The 17,106-nt window shown below is 32.7% G+C and overlaps 2 protein-coding genes and 1 pseudogene across 3 annotated transcripts; all 3 read left to right on the plus strand.

Moving 5' to 3' along the window:
- The first annotated feature begins 542 nt into the window (after window positions 1-542).
- On the plus strand, window positions 543-4,452 carry LOC111278812 (aromatic aminotransferase ISS1-like). Of its 2 annotated transcripts, none has more exons than XR_016344002.1 (2): window positions 543-1,075; window positions 2,996-4,452. XR_016344002.1 is itself a non-coding variant. In XM_089764638.1 (2 exons), the coding sequence occupies exons 1-2, from the start codon at window positions 2,654-2,656 to the stop codon at window positions 3,446-3,448; spliced, it is 480 nt and encodes a 159-aa protein (XP_089620764.1). In that variant the 5' UTR covers window positions 1,106-2,653; the 3' UTR covers window positions 3,449-4,331. The 2 variants fall into 2 exon arrangements, 1 of the variants encoding a protein (XP_089620764.1); XM_089764638.1 differs by lacking the exon at window positions 543-1,075 and adding an exon at window positions 1,106-2,680 and having other exon boundaries at window positions 2,996-4,331.
- Window positions 4,453-4,887: 435 nt separating this feature from the next.
- On the plus strand, window positions 4,888-15,900 carry LOC111278350 (katanin p60 ATPase-containing subunit A1-like; annotated as a pseudogene).
- On the plus strand, window positions 9,722-13,075 carry LOC149517342 (uncharacterized). The gene is made up of 6 exons (XM_089764637.1): window positions 9,722-9,964; window positions 10,100-10,246; window positions 11,730-11,816; window positions 11,928-12,050; window positions 12,452-12,553; window positions 12,851-13,075. The coding sequence occupies exons 1-6, from the start codon at window positions 9,844-9,846 to the stop codon at window positions 12,934-12,936; spliced, it is 666 nt and encodes a 221-aa protein (XP_089620763.1). The 5' UTR covers window positions 9,722-9,843; the 3' UTR covers window positions 12,937-13,075.
- Window positions 15,901-17,106: the final 1,206 nt, after the last annotated feature.

The following is a 17,106-nucleotide window of genomic DNA, read 5'->3' on the forward strand; positions in this document are numbered from 1 at the left end:
ACCTCACCTAGATTGCATATAAAAAGAAGCCTTTAACTTTTTGTGGTACCTTTGTTAAGAATACACCATTGACATTGAATTTAATATGTCAAACCTCCATTGTGAACTCTTCCACTTAAGAAGAGAAACCCATAAGCTCTCTGTAGACATCTAATTTTATCTAAAACAATCTAACATCATTAAATCGAATCCGTTTTACGAAGCACCAAAGTGCAGACCAAAATTGGTGATTTAAAACAATCCATTTTTTTAGCCCGATTAAAGGGTCAAGCTGACCATCAAAAAAGGCTCGGAATTGATAAAAAGGAAAGGCCCAACTAAAACCCACTTGCACAAAGAAAAAAAGAAAAGGAAAAACCCAATGGATAGCCCATTTTTAAAGTCTTAAAAGCCTGAAAAAGGGCCTAAAAATCGTCCGTTACGTGGCTTAATTTGTAGTCCGTTTATGGACCCAAAGTTTTGGCTCAAATATGTTTTATATGTGAGGAGTCCAAGCAAAAAGCCTATCCTAGCTTTAAGGCCCTTTTTTAAGAAAATGTCAAGTTTTCATGTGGGCACATGCACGGTACGGAAGGGAAGAGAGGCGGCTACAAGGGAGGTGATGGTCAGATAACAAACAACAATGCTGGGGAGCTGCCAAATAAAACAAAAGAGTAAGCCTGCCAGAAAGGGGCAAGAGTTAGTGGGTTGGCAATAGGTAAGGAGCAGAAAGAAAACGCAGAGGTATTCATCTATTTTTGGCCATAAGAGAGGGAGCTAAACTATAAAAAGGGGGGAAGGAGAGTGAGAAAGGGGACGGTTTTTGAGTGGTTTGGGGGCAAGTTCTTTAAAAAATACAAAAGAGGCTGGCAATAACAACAAAAGGAGAACCATACAAGGGAAGGAGGAGATTGAACAACTATAAAAAGGGGGGAAGGAGAGTGAGAAAGGGGACGGTTTTTGAGTAGTTAGGGGGCAAGTTCTTTAAAAAATACAAAAGAGGCTGGCAATAACAACAAAAGGAGAACCATAAAAGGGAAGGAGGAGATTGAACCGAAAAGAAGAAAGGCCATAACTTTCAAGAAAGCTGAGAAAAGTTAGTTCCTTTTGATCCATTTTCGAGCATTTCACATGCATACAATCACTATTATGTCTCCCTTATAATGTTTATAAAAAAAAAGGTTACTCTTTTAAACTCATTAGATTTCGTTGTTATAGAGGTCTTATGTGAAGAAAAAACACCTAAAGAAAAGACATTTTGATTTGTTCGCTTGCTGCTTAGCACTTGCTTTTGTTTTATTTCATTTGTTTGGGGAAATGAGGACACAACTTAGAGCCTATTTTCGATGGGTTTGCTGTTGTTCTGGCCCTGTCTACTGAATAAATTTCTAGTTACGTAATTGGTTGATTTCAGTTGAAGAGATTATGTGACCATTATTATTAAGTAATATAAGGGCAATAGATTTACATGCATAACAGAGCACAAGATGTATTATTATTTAGACCAGGAACATCATGTGTATTGTTTTAGATGATTGATCATTATTGTCTCTGTTTTCAAACTGGTTAGAAAGGACATTGCTGGAAACTATGCCTGCTCCAAAGCTTGTTACTGTTGTTAATCCTGGCAACCCATCTGGGACCTACGTTCCAACGCCACTACTTAAGGTCTCTCTCATTGTGTGTGTGTGTGTGTGTGTGTGTGTGTGTGTGTCCATGTGCCTGTGTAATTGGGTGTGCAAACATGCAAACGCATTTGCACATATGTATCTAAGGGTGTACTTATGTAGGTTTACTTCTGCTTGATCATGCTTTCTGGTATAACTGGTTCATTGTCATGTTTTATTTTAAATTCTTAACTAGGTTCTTTTTCTCTTTTTCATTTTAAATAGAGGATCTCAGATCTATGTAAAAATGCTGGATGCTGGCTGCTTGTAGATAATACATTCGAGCAAGTCTCTTCTGTTATTGTTATAGATTCTTTTCCTGTGATGGATTTTTATTTTATTTCAAGAAAGCCTTGCATCATGCAAAGGTGTTGAATGCAGATAATTGAACTATAGCATACTTTGAGGCTCTAAGGATGTAGGTTTTCTATGATAAGGGACTATTCCCCTCATGGTTGTACATTTAAATGACATGTAAAATGTAAATTTTAGAAGTAGCACAACTTTAAGATATTTTGTCATATATAATGTCTGGATTAAGCAAACCTTCTTTGAAGCTCTGATTTCTACAGCTAGAATTATGTCTCTTTTAGCGTAAATGAAGTATGCCTGCAGTCTTATCTTGGGGGCCATACCCCTAATATTTTTCCCTTCCCATGGATTATGATTTGAGCATTAGTTTTTGAAGATAAATGTCTAGATGGTGATGGATCAATTGGCACCTGGAGAATGAGAAATTGATGACCAAACCCATGGGGCATAGTTGATGGTTTACTGTGGATACAGGATAAAGTTGCAGTTTAAGTATTCTTTAATTTCTTCACATTTAAATAAGCGATGCTCTTAAATTATTTCCCTGAGTGTACAGTGTGGAAACTTGTAAATCTATATAGTCTATGAAAACCCATATTCAGGTATTTTATGTATGATGGCCTAAAACACTCCTGCCTGGAAGGCGATCACATAGTCAACATCTTTTCTTTATCAAAAGCCTACAGGATGATGGGATGGTGTGTTGGACATTTAACATCATTGTGAGACACTTCTTTTTTTCTCCACAAAATAAATGCATAAATCTTTGGTTATTAAATCATGCATCCAGAAAATGATGATATTGCATTTTTTTTCTTTTTCTTAATGAAATTCGTATTTTTTTCTTGGTCAGTGATATTGGCACTAAGTTCTAAAAGCATTTACTTTTTTTTGGGGTGATATTATTTTTACAAATAGAACTTACAATCATAATCGGATAACTTTCTGACCATATCCTTCTTAATTTACCATGAAGTATTTGTATCCATCTACCTATGGTATCTGCACTGAGTCTGAGCCTGTATGGATGTATGCAGATTGCATACCCCACAGAAGTGGAGGGCCTTGCAACTCAACTTCTCAAAGTTCAAGACAACATACCTATCTGCACTTCAATAATTTTGCAGAGACTTGCCTTTCACTCTTTAGAAGTGGGACCTGAATGGGTTCTTGAACGAGTGAAAGATTTTGTGAAGAATCAAGAAAGAGTTGTAGAAGCACTCTTACCATTGGGAGAAGTTGTTGTACAGGGTGGAGAAGGCGCAATTTACTTGTGGGAAACACTACCAGAGAAATATGTTGATGATGTTAAGGTTGTTCAGTGGCTTGCTAACAGGCATAGGGTGGTTGTGATCCTGGGAACTGCATGCTGGTCCCCAGGGCATTTGAGGATTTCCTTTGGTGGGCTGATAGAGGATGACAGTAGAGCAGCTGCAAAGAGGCTGAAGAGAGGATTAGAAGAATTGGTGAAAGGTGGAATGGTGCAGTAACTGTATTTTACATTTAATTGAAATACAGAATTGGGTCCATTCACCAGTTTAAATTTTAGAACTGGTTCATTTGAATAATTGGAGGCTGTCTACCTGCTAAGTTGCTCAAAATTAGAGCTGCTGCTTCAGTTAAGTATAGTGGAAAAGTACTTTCACAGATAAGTATAGTGGAAAAGTAATTTTGGGTTTAAGCATCTTTGGTGGTGGTTCAATTTCATTTTTTGCATTCACAAGTTGTCATTTCCTGGTTTCTTTCACATGTGCAACATCTGCCAAATGGTTTGTGTTTCTAGAGCAGAAGCATGTTCAGATGAAAACATTCTTATGTGATGAACCATTGCAAGGTAAATTCGGCTGAGTCAGGCCTTGGTATCCGTCCACTACCACAAGCGGCTTTATTCACATGCTCAGTCAAGTGTTTCTGGTGGAATTGGTAGGAGAATGTATCCCTGGACCTGGGGTTGGAGTGGTGGCGCATGGTTTAAAGTCAACTCAGGCTTCTCAACTGAACTACTTATGTCTTTCATACAAATATTTTGTGACCATTTTATTTTTGGTATAAAGAAAATTGAAAATTAAGGATACAGAAAGAGGCTGCAAATGCTTAGATTTAAGAGAGTTGCAGATGCTAAGATCTAAATTTCGAACTTGTTGAATATTACTTTTTAAGATGTTTGCATGAATTGAAACTCTAAGTTCATCTTTATGATCATTTTAGGTATAGAACTTGTTATTGTTTCTTTCCCTTTTCTCAGGTCAGCTATCAGTCTGCTTGACTACACTATTTCTCGTTTTTCAGCCGTCATGTCTTTGTTCTTTTCCCATCTTCACTTTAATTCAACTGGATGAATGGGAAAATAAGTAATCATGCAACTTTTCCCCCTGGAAAATGTAGGCACACGTTGGAGACAAAATGTCTCACCAGAAAGCAATTTGGAAATTTTTTTAACAGCAAAATGAATGGCAAGTTAAAAGGAAAAGGAAACATTAGTTCTTTATTGAAATTAAAGAGGTGGGAGCTCGATTTGATTTCTTTGTATCAATCTTCCTCGGGTACCATCAATTTTGAAATTCCTAAAAGTAGGCTTTTTTTTTTTAATAAATATATTTAAATTGTTAAAAATTAAATCGTGATAATTTAAATTAAAAGCTTAATATTTTATCAAAAGATTATGTAAATGTGATTATTAAAATATTTTATCATTTGATGAGAAATTTAAAAGTTAAAATTGTTGTGGATTATTAAGAACTGAGTTGTCCATTAAAGTTGGGTTTAGTTCATGTTTTGATTCTTTATTTTTTATAAAATAATAAAAATAATAAATAAAACATAAAACCATATAAATAACAAAAGTATATTAAACTTAAATTGATTGAATCAAAATAATTGAGTTGTTTGAAATTTAACACTTTGTAAACATAAAACTTATCAATTAAATATGAAAAAAGCCATATTGAAATTATGTAATTTACTTTACATTTCAAATGTATTAAACATAATCATTTAAGTTAAAAAACATAATCAATTAAAGCATTTCATACATTATTTGTTTATTAATAAATTTAAAATAAAGACATTTGATTCATTAAGACAAGTTTAAGATTCAATTGAAACAAAAATATATAAAAAAAATCTAAAAAAAAAGAAAAAAAATGATTTAATGAATTAAAATCAAAAGTTGTAATCGTTTTAGGGTATACCCAATTGTCTAAAACTCTAAAGTGGTGTTTGGTTTGAAGAAATTCATAAATTTTTTCTCGAAAACTTGATAGTAGGTATTTGATTATCACCTTTGGTTAGGATAATTCAATTATAGGAGAAAGTGATAGATTTTTAACGGTACTTAAAATGTAAATTCACATTATTTTGTGGTATTATAAGATTTCGAAGGAAAGTTATCTTATTTTTAAATTTAACTTAAATAAAAAATTATGAAATAGTTGTTACATTTTTAAAAAGTATATTTGAAAGTGATTGGAACTCAATTGTAAATTTTTGTATAAAAAAAAATTTATTTCGCAATTAGGGCATTTGGCATGAAGAGATGCCTTAAATAATCATTTTTTATTTTTATAAATAGATTATTTAAGGTATATCTGTATAAAAACGTTTTAAATAATCTTTTTATTTTTAAAAAAGAACTATTTAAGACTTTTTTTTGACAAAAAATAACTTAAATAATCTTTTATTTTAAAAAAAATTTATTTAAGATATTTTTATCAAAAAAAAGTTTCAAATTATCCTCTTCGTTTTTTTAAAAGGCATTATTTAATGTTTTTTTTTTGTCAAAATAACCTTAAATAATCACTTGATATTTTTTAACTAAAATTATTTAAGACATTTTTGATCCAAAAATCCTTTCAATAATCCTCTCATTTGTTTTTTAAAAGCATTATCAAGATATTTTTAGACCAAATAATTCAAAATGGATGAAAGTGAAGAAAGCACTATTAGAGGAGACAGAAGTTGTGAAGCAATTGGATGCAGAGAGAAGGTCATTCTCCTAATGGGCAGCGCCCTTCTTCGGCATCGATTCATGCCAAGTCGTCTTTTATATTCCAACCATTAGATGAGTACCCGACTTCATCATGTGCTCCAATGGATGATCCTGATGTGTGGAGGCCTCCAAGTCGGGGTACAACAATTAGAAGACCTGCAAGGGCTGGTCAAGTACGTATGACGAAATCTACCCAAGATGGGACTTGGGGTCGTGGTAATAATCGAACGGGTGCAACTGGCCGTGGTGCTGGTGGTTCGAGTAGAACTAACACAGGGGTCAGAGCATCTACCGTTGGAAAGAAGGGCACCGGTTCGGGGAAGTCTAGCAAAGGAGATGCGGCAGTACGTAAGATCTAGTTGACAAAAATTTGAATGTTAATTTTGACGGGAGTTTGAGATTTCAAGATAAAGCTTAACATACTTAAGTTCACTTGTCATGCACGTCCACATGTACTATTAATATCTAAAACCTCTTTAACGTAATTCCAAATACTTATAGTGACATGAACAGTTTTTGTTATGATGAAGTTAAAACTAACTTAGTTTGATGTTTTTGATTTTGTGGTGATTGATTTGTTTGTGCAATTTTTTAGAATGGTGATGCTGAAGATGGAAAGTCAAAGAAGTCACAGTACGAGGGACCTGATCCAGATTTAGCTGCAATGCTGGAAAGGGACGTCTTAGAAGCCACTCCTGGAGTATGTTGGGATGATGTTGCTGGTTTGACTGAAGCAAAAAGGCTTTTAGAGGAAGCTGTTGTTCTTCCTTTACGGATGGCTGAATATTTTCAGGTACTTGCCACAAATTATCATTAAATTATGATTTGGTAGAGGCCATATAATATTGCCAGATCGAATCTTGTTTCTGTTCCATGATACAGTGTTACTTCTTATGACTTCATTGGTTTGATTTTGCATCCAATAAATATAACAAAGGGAATCTAAGTCTGGTTTTCTGTAGATGTTTCTAGGAAATATGGAAAAGTCACTAAGAGAGTTCTGTTTCCAAAATTCTAGAAAATTAGAAGAGTAACTTTCTGCATCCTGTTTCTTTCCACATCTAAATATGTTTATTGACATCAGCTGCTGGATAGGATGAGTTATTTTATTCTTGTTTGTCTTTAGGGAATTAGAAGACCACGGAAAGGTGTTCTTATGTTTGGTGCTCCTGGAACTGGCAAAACTCTTCTGGCTAAAGCGGTTGTCACTGAGTGTGGGACAACTTTTTTTAATGTTTCTTCTGCTATATTAGCATCAAAGTGGGGCGGGGAGAGTGAGCGCATGGTTAAGTGCTTGTTTGATCTTGCAAAAGCTTATGCACCTAGTACAATTTTTATTGATGAGATTGACTCTCTTTGCAATGCCCGTGGGTAAGTTCACTGCCTGTTACTGTAGAGTTTGGCTGTTAGCTTTTATTTATTCTTCATGTTCAGAATTCATACATTTCTCTAAGTATTTTTCTAGCATGAGGGTGTGTATGTCTGCTGATATTTCAATGTTTAACTTGATATTTCATGGATAGACGTGTTCCCTTTCTCTTCAAATCTTCATTTATGCATTTACTGATGCATTAAAAACTCTCTCTCTCTCTCTCTGGGCCAAAAAAACACTCATTCTCTGTTGGCCAAAAAAAAAAAAAAAAACAACTCTTTGTCTTTCTTCTGCTTTGTGACATTAGCTTTTCTATACTATCAAACGAAGTCCTGGATGTTGTCCCCAAAATTGTGATATTGGTACATATATTCTTCGCTAAATGTTCTCTCACGCTTAACTTTAAAAGCTTTTTTTTTTTTTTTTTTTTGGTTTAGGGCTTCTGGGGAGCATGAATCATCTAGAAGGGTAAAATCTGAACTTCTTGTTCAGGTAGATGGTGTAAATAATACTGGCACGAATGAAGATGGTAGCCGGAAGATAGTGATGGTTTTGGCCGCAACTAACTTCCCATGAGACATAGACAAGGCTCTCAGGTTGGTCCTGTTTATGTTCGATATGTTTTAGTTTTTAATTTTTTTTGTCCTTTTCAATTGACTGGATATCTTATTTGCACCAAGTCATATGTTTGAAGGATCTTATCAGTCAAGTTACTGGGTTACACTTGTTGTCTAATTGTCATCATGCAATCTAGGAGGCGACTTGAAAAGCGTATATACATTCCTCTACCTAATTTTGAGAGTCGTATGGAGCTTATTCGGATCAATTTAAAAACAGTTGAGGTAAATTACTCTCACTAATCTATAAATAATCTTGTTATTTTTTTTTGAAGTTTTATGATATGATATTTTCTTTATTTGTGGCTTTTCTTATGCCACATTTGATTTGTTTTATATTAGCTATAAGTTTTTCATGTGATGGATCGATAAGATAAAGATCTATCTTTTGGTAGCATACTTGTGATGATGTAACTTAAAATCTTTCCTTTGGAAGCCAAATAAAAGTGTATATTTGAATCATCTGAAAAGTAAATGATTTAAATGTTTATAGAATAATTTTAGTAGATAGGTCCTATCTCACATAAGAGTAATTTCTTCATTAACTTGTCTTAATGAGTGCAAGAAATGCCACAGCAAAATAGTTTCATGTTTTGGGTAAAAATGGTGGATGTGAGAGAATGAAGAGGAAAATTACATATCTAGTGTCTCGCTTATGGATTACCCCCCACCTCATTCTGCTCCAAAATTCACCTCTCTTAAAGTTAGTCTCCCTTATAGAACTGATAGGTGATGTTTTAAGTTCACCCCATTATCACAATTGTCTTAGTCTCCCTTGTAGAACTGATAGGTGATGTTTTAAGTTCACCAAATTATCACAATTGTCTTGTATGTTGATATAATTAACAATAAATATAATTTAAAATTTCAGTAGATCTCTTGCGCTGGCAATATTGAATATTGATTCTAGACTTTTATCATTATGTCTTTCACTCCAAAGAAACTAAAAATTTGCCTGGATTGGTCCATGCTAGCTTAAAATTTTAATATTAATAGATGACTCATACATGGTAAATATTTTGTTTTTAAAGGGGGGATTGGTCCATAGCTACCCGCTATGAAAGATTCACCACTGCATATGGGCATTGCTGATGGAAACTTTAGCAAAGCACCTGAAGCCTGAAGGCTCTGTTACTCCAGTTTCCTTGCAAATGATCCCTGACAAACACTGGCCAACGTCGGCTAGCATAGTATGCTTGTTAAAAAATTGAGACTCTCCATAGCTTAAAAACGTTAGTTTACCTGTGAGATATCTGCCAGGAAGATTATATAAAGGTCCTGAAGCGTTTTTTGAGGATGATATATTTTTTGCTTTCCTGATATGCTTATCGAATCGGTGTTCGTTGTTATTTCTTATATTTTCTGGCGTTTGGCTTGTCCCTTTGAAAGTGGCTGATTGATTGTTATCGAGTCACAAGAGTTCTTACATTGTTGTGCTATTTGTATCTGTAATCTCATTGATGTAACCTGATCATTGTTCACTATTTTTATCAATAAACTGTTCATTTAATCAAAATCTCATATTTGTAAACATCTAAAAAGATACTGCAAACATGCAAGAGTCCCATCATTTTCCTTGAATTTGTTATTTACAACAAGCAGCATACATGAAAATGAGTTGTGATTTGTGACACCAAACTCTGAACTGAGTTTGAATATAAAAAATAAAATTTAATTGAGATCGAGTTAAGATTTTAATCTCAAGAGTTGAGCTCGAGTCTGGCAATATCAACGACTCAGTTGCACACCTAGTTTTTTTTTTTTTTTTTGAACAAAAGGGCCCCTATTAGAATTTGGATAGACAAGCAAACGCAGCCTGGTAGGCTGGTCCCATAATCTGCCTTTCTTACTATAAATAGATACAACTGTCTTCACAAACTTGCTGTGCCCTTTGCTGCTCCCGCACCAATGGATGGTTGGAATCTCAATCTCATTCTCTTTTCTTTCCTTCTTCTCTTCTCTTTCTCTACTTCAACTGTAACAGGCAATTCTTCACGTTTAACATTAAATTCATTGAATCCATTCCAAGGTAACACAACCCCCCCCCCTATAATTGTTCTTCGAAAAAGCATTTTCAGTTATGGTGGGATTTGGATTCTGCTAAGCTTGATGTTTTTATGGGTGCTGTACTTGCTGATGATGTTGATGACGGAACATGTTGCAGATATTGTGTGTTCGTTTATAAATTGTGGGCAAGGAACATGTAAGGCTTCTAACAATTCACTTCTTGGTTTTGACTGCGAGTGTAATCCTGGATGGAGAAAGATACAGATTGGTCCTTTGACCTTCCCCTCTTGTCTTATTCCTAACTGTCAGTTTCTCAGCCTCTATTTCTCTCTACTCACTGTTAATGTGTTTGTACATCTATGCATATATGCGTATATGTTGATGCAAGATTGTTGGACTAGCCAATATTGTTTATTTTAGGACCTGATGTTTTGTTCTTAAAAAAAAAAAAAAAAAAAAGATCTTTGCTTTAAGTCACAGTTTAATCTTTGGCCATCACGGTATGTTATCCTTTCTTCCTCAACACTCGCACCGTTGACAATCAAGAATTGAATCGTGACTTATTATGATGACTTATCATTCTCTTATTGAGAAGTCCTTTTTCATAAGACAAAATCATGACCAGAAATCACCAAACTCCAAAAGCAGGCAATATTTTGTGAGACTCGGATCAACAATCTTTTCATTAAGGATAGATAAGTTGTCTTGCTTAAATTTTTATATTGCAAAAGAAATGTAAATAGTTAGGAAGATCAAAACATGTTGAATAAGAATGATTAATGAATATTTTTTGTTTGTCACATTTTTCTTGTTGCTTACATTCTGCCAAATATTTGCCCAACTTAAGTCATTCTGCCGAATATTTGCCTAACTTAAGATGCTTCTTAATTATCTGAGAAAATATCGGCATGATAAGCTTGTGAAGCTATGTATACACAGTTTTTTTTTGGAAGGATATACAGTTGTTACTTCATAATTTGTATTAAAAACAATTAAGTTTGGTAACGACGGTTATTGATCCTCAATAGAAAGTTAAAGTCCAACATTGAAATCTTTCTCTGATTCGCCGTTTACTTGGTCCTTATTCTTTTTTTTTTTTTTAAATTAATATCCGTGACACTTCTTTGTTATTATAGTCAATACATTTTTTTTCAAATTTAAGATTGTTAGGATTCAACTCCGATTATAAAATTAAAAATCTAAAACTCTTTTACTAGATAATAAACTCTTTAGTTATGAAGCATGAACACAGATCACAAATATATATTATGAGTATGATACGATATAAATATAATTATATTATAATTTTTAAAAAGTACGGATACGAATTTGACAGGATATGATAATTAAAAATAGTTTTTTATATACTATAATTATCAATTAAAAATATATGATAGATATTAGGTTGATTTTTAAAAGATATTTATTTTTATAAAAAAAAATGATGATAAACATAATAAAATAACATACACATCATTATTCACATAAAAATTGTTTTTTTTTTCTTTTTTTTTTCTTATTGTATCCGTCAAATTCGATACATATTTTGACATATTGCAAATATCAAAAATATCGAACATGAATACAACGTAGATAGCTAGAGGTTCAAAACTGTCTACACTGCATAGCTCTTTGACAATATCTAGCTTTGTTGAGGCTAACCGAGTCAATCTTTATGCAAATTAACAATCAATATTTACAAAATTTAGTAGAAAATATAGAGATAGAGAAAAAAATATTAGCATAAATTTTCATCCATAATAATTTTATTTACTCGATAATTGCAGGCACAGTTGATTTTGATTGTGGCAACGAATCTCCATCAGCACCTCCACCTCCAGCTTCTCTTCCACCACCGGCAAATCAAACTAGCCGTATATATAAATTATTATACTCCTAAAAATGGGTTTCAATTACTTTCAATTTTCAACGCAATTTTGTGAATACCATGCCAACTAAAAGAAAGAAACTATTTTACTCCACAGATTGTGATCTTATCTGGTGTGGTGATGGCAAATGTGTGACTTATGGAACTGGACATATCTGCCATTGCAATCAAGGCTCAGAGAATTTGTTTAATTCCCCTGGCTTACCTTGTTTGAAACCATGTAAGTTGGCTTTCTTTCCCCCTTTTGATCTTGTTAGGTTAAACCTAGCACAAGTAAGGAGCACAAAAATATAATTTTGAAGGTAAATATCTCTAGGAAATATTACTAGGATGAAGGTCAATTATACTGACTTTTAAATTAAGGCTCCATTTCAGGTTTAATCATAAAATGCAGTCTTCAATGCGGTGGGAATGCTCTCAAATTAAGTCTAAAGTTCCATTTCCATTTATAGTGACTAGTGGTTTCAAGTTGAAAATTTTAATTTGAGCCAAGACTTTGTTAGTGTTGAAGTCTTAAAGAGGTTCTTGGAATTTTTGTTTTATGGAGCGTATTTTCCATTGTTTAGCCAGGCCGTTATGATTAAATTTTAAATATGTAATTTGTGAAATTTCTTGTCCCAGGTTACTTTGGAGCTGACTGTCAGGGCCTTGGGTTGGACCTGCCGCTAGGGCGTCCGCAACCACCACCACCACCTCCTAGTAGTTTGACCTCAAAAGGTAATGGTAAACTATTTCATATATATATATATATATATATATATATATGAGATTATATTTAATTGCGCATTATCAATGTATAATATATAAATTTTATATATTATCAATGAAACAGAAGATGTCATCTAATAAATTAATAAATATAAAATTTAAAAATAAATATATAAAAAATTGATATATATATATATTAATCTGAATTTCTCAGTTTAATTATAGTTTTCTTTTTTTAATTATTACTCTGACTTTATATATCGAACCCTTGCTTTGTACTGATCATTATAGCTAAACATGCATATATTATAGGATTGAAGGGTGTGGTGAATTGCTGGGGAACTCTCCGTGGACTAACTGCGATAGTCGTAGTAGCAGCCTGCCTACCATGGTTTTAGAGGAGGAAATTGATATGCAGACATTGAACAAGATTAGCAATTAGTTGATAATAGTTTTATGAGTTTTCATTTTCCCTTTTTTTCGTTACAAAAAAAAATCTTCATGATTACTATGATTTTCTTGTATGACAAGATCAAATCCAATGTTTGACAGAAATCGATGATAGAGACAAATAACACCTAGCCCAGCTTTATGTTGCAGGAAACATGGAACTAGATATAAACTAAAACTGAACAAGAAGAAGAAAAAGAAAGGATAGGACAAACGAGAGAAGCAGGGACGGATACAAATGGACACCTAGATTTTTCCTAGACACCCAAAAAGTAAAAAACAAAAAAGTTTGAAAAAATTTTTTTTTTTGAATACTTTCAAAATTTTTTCATGGACATTCACAAAGAGGAAAATAAAAAAATTAGAAAATTTTTTTTCCTTGGACATCTATAAAATTTCCCCTAAATTCACCTTTTATTGATAAAATTAATGAATCCGTTAACATTTTTTATATATTATAAGTGAAAAAAAAATCATAGATCCGGTACTAGAGAAGTATCCCCAAATAAAATGAGGATATCAAAATTAATGCCTTTTATTCTTACATAACAACAAAAATTTAAATTTTAATTCATTAATCAGTAATTTGAGTGCGACTGAATTTCGATTTCAAAATTCATTTTCACAGTTTGACTCGAACTAAATTCGATCTATAAATGAAAAATAATCCGATCTATGAACAACTTTACGTAAAACTCAATCAAATTAAAATAAAGTGCAAATTTTAATATTGATGAAGAGTAAAATGGCAAATTTGCTTTAATTGTTTTTCTTCTTTAACACTGAGTTGTTTCCATTTCCTTGAGCTTTAATTTATATTGAGATCATTCTCTTAAAAAAAAAAATTTATTGAGATCATCGAACCAATTACCCAAAGTCAATATATCGATATCAAACAAAGCCAAACTGGTGAAGAATTCCATACGTAAATATGCACGTAATCAGCACTTATTTCAACCACATACCTATTACATAGCAATGTCATTAGCTCCAAATTTTTATAACCAAATTACTGTTTGATACCGCAATAAGTTTGAAAGGCAGATTGAGTTTTACGGGCAGCATCCGAGTGGAAGAATTCCAAGAATTTATCGAAGTCATAGGGCTTAAACATCAAGGGATGTTCTTCATCCACTAACTCTTCTGGGGCATTTATTATGTACCCTCCTTTGGGATTCGAAAACAATCCAAATGAGTACCTCGACTTATGTCCCCTCATCATAACACGATGATGTGGAGTGTGCAATCTACCATTTAACCATGCCTGCATGAGTAATAAATTATCACACAAATTTCAATATAGGGTTTGTATTTATTTTCATATGGCTAACATGCTAAAAAACCGTTCTTGTACTTTTTAAAGTTGTCTAAGTTAAGTTTTTATTCTTTATTAACTTGCAAATATTAACGTCTATAAGTAAATGATATCTTTGTCATGTTAAGATCTACATGGGACATTACGTGATAAAATAAGGAATCTATAACTTCCTTTGAATCTTCATATTTTATATTTTATCATGTAAATACTAATTTGAAAAAAATAATAATCATGTAAATGCTGACATGACAAAAATTATACATAAATTTTAATGGTTTTCATTCAAAATAAGAGGTTTTTTTTTTAATTAATCCAAAATAAGAGGGTAATTAAAACAAAAACTTAAAAAGCTCAATTAGATACATTGAAAAATGAAAACTTACTTGAAAAATTTAAGAAAGTGAAATTATCAAATAAATTAGTAGCAAAATTTTTAAATTTTATGAATAAGATTAACATGTCAACAGATATCTTAATGTATTAAATTTCCTTGATTTTTAAAGATAAAAGTTTCTCAATTCTATTTCTGTCGATAAACTTTTGAAAATGAGAAGGGAGGAGTAACTTGCATATAGAGAATCCCCAATCATCACAGTTAAAGAGTCCGGTTTCGCAGTGATCCATTCACCATCTTTCATTTGAATCTCCAACCCTTCAATGCCTTGGCATAATACCGTCACTATATTTTTATCTGTGTGATCTCTTGACCCAAGCGTTTTCTCAGTTGTGTGTGGTGCTTTGTATTTCATGGCCCTGAGAAGGTATTTGGTCGAATTCATGTGCTCATCCATATATTTTTCCAGGCCAAAACTTTCCAAAATCATCCTCCTAACCATTCGTTCAAGCTCCGAGACTTGCTCTACGATAAATTGTACACTTTTGCTGCAAACAATAGAACGGTTTTTAGTTTTTCTTTTTTCTCTAGATATAGGAGGCTGCAGCGTGAAAATAGGAAAAAGAGTTGCAGGTGTTAGAATTTGAACTTTAAGACTTACTGAATTTCAGTTCTTAAAGATGACTATGCGAAAAATTGAGTTAAAATTTGAGTTCATAAAATATTCATTAGTTAATAACTAATATCATAGACAAAATGCACATTAACACCATATATAGTTTTGTCAAAAATCATCTTTCATGGGAAGATGAATTTTGTAATGGAGAAAGGAACCAAGGAAGTGAATTATATATGAACCTGAAACTTGCGTTTCCTTGGGGCCAAAAGCTGTTAGTAAGGGAATCGACGTTTTCAGCGACGTTTGGATCTTCAATCCCAATGCTTTCATATAGTGGTGCATTAGGATGGGGTGCAATATAGGCATGAGAGGGCTTCTCGGAGACATTGAGCATTTTTGTTTCTAAAGGTAAGTCAAAAAGCTGTTCCAGGCCTCCGAATACCGCCTTTCGAAGCTCCGGTGGAGCTTTGTCATACAATGCCTCGAAGCAACCAAAGTCTTCAAGTGCTCGACGGACTTGCGTTTTCACTGAATCCCATTCTGGATATCCTGGCTTGAGATCTTGCTTTGAGAAATCTATGACTGGAAGCCGAAGCGGAGTTTCAGAGGCCATTTCCCTTCTCACTTTTGTGCTTGGTTAATCAAGCTTTTAATTATGTTAAGCAATATTTGAGAGAATTACATAAATGATTTATATATAGCTCTCATCGAGTTTGGCTGTGGAGTTTTCTTTTTAGATTCTTTTAGGCTGGTAGGCTAGTGTAGTTTCGGCAAGGTTTCTCACTATTTTAGTGTTAGGTTCAATGCAAGTTGAGTGTTTGTGAGGGGTTCAGTTAGGGGAGCTGCTGCCTTTTGGCGGATATTTTTAGGCAAGCCTCACTTTTTGTTTTTTCCCTTGGTCTTCTCAAGCTCCCTTTTTGTTGGAATATTTAAATAATGAAATTTAAAATGATGAAAATGAAGGAAAAAATTTTAAAACTTTTTAAAATAAATTTTAATTCTTAATTTTTAATTTTTAAAACATAATTATTATTTTATAAAATGTATAATTTTATTTTTTTCAAAACATAAAATTCATTTTTAAAAGATTTTCCCTTTTCAAAATTTCTTTGTTATTTTTCAAAAATAAAAATTTATGTTAATTTATTTTTATATATTTCTAAAATTAAGACACGTGACATTCATACAGAGGTGTTTATGGGCTAGATCGAGTTAGGTTAGGGTCAAGCCTATGGTCGATGTCAATAGTTTGAATGCCTATCTAAGTTTGGCTTGATCCGATATTTTGGATATTAAATTTTTTCCAAGCTCAACCTAAATTGAAAAAAATAAATTTCAAACACAACCATTAAATGTAATTTATCTAATAAAAATTTTAAAAAAATCACTTTTTTTTTTAAAAATAAAAATATACTTGTATAATTATAATATTTTAATTATATATTTTATTCGAGTTGGGCTAGGTTGCATCCGCGCATTAATTCTTTTGACTAAGGTCCACCCTAAAATTTAAACGAACCTAAAAATTATGCCAAAACACATTTAATGAAACCTTAATTTTTTATCCATATCTTTTCAAAACTTGACGGACCTTTGAACCTGGATAGATAATCCGACCCTTAAACTGGTCTACGTTCATATGTATGCCAAGTAAGCTAATTGTGATAGTTTTTAAAGATAATATGATAACACCAAATTATATAGTGATTTTACATGCTAAAAATGGTGCTAAATTTTAAAATTTGGATGATTTTTTATACTTTTTATGTTGTTTTCATGATTTTAGGGATTTCAAGCTCGTAGCCTTCATTTTTATGCAAGCCATGCATGCAAGGAGCAATTTTGGC

This window comes from Durio zibethinus, chromosome 8 (assembly GCF_047325235.1).
Source record: "Durio zibethinus cultivar Kanyao isolate XHJ-2024 chromosome 8, ASM4732523v1, whole genome shotgun sequence".
Classification (NCBI taxonomy): Eukaryota; Viridiplantae; Streptophyta; class Magnoliopsida; order Malvales; family Malvaceae; genus Durio; species Durio zibethinus.

Bases quoted from the DNA above. Each gene is read 5' to 3' on its own strand.
- LOC149517342 (XM_089764637.1), top strand. From the start codon at position 9,844: ATGGATGGTTGGAATCTCAATCTCATTCTCTTTTCTTTCCTTCTTCTC. The intron at 11,817-11,927 runs GTATATATAAAT...TTTACTCCACAG, and splicing joins ACCGGCAAATCAAACTAGCC to ATTGTGATCTTATCTGGTGT. The intron at 12,554-12,850 runs GTAAACTATTTC...CATATATTATAG, and splicing joins TTTGACCTCAAAAGGTAATG to GATTGAAGGGTGTGGTGAAT.
- LOC111278812 (XM_089764638.1), top strand. From the start codon at position 2,654: ATGGTGTGTTGGACATTTAACATCATT. The intron at 2,681-2,995 runs GTGAGACACTTC...GGATGTATGCAG, and splicing joins GTTGGACATTTAACATCATT to ATTGCATACCCCACAGAAGT.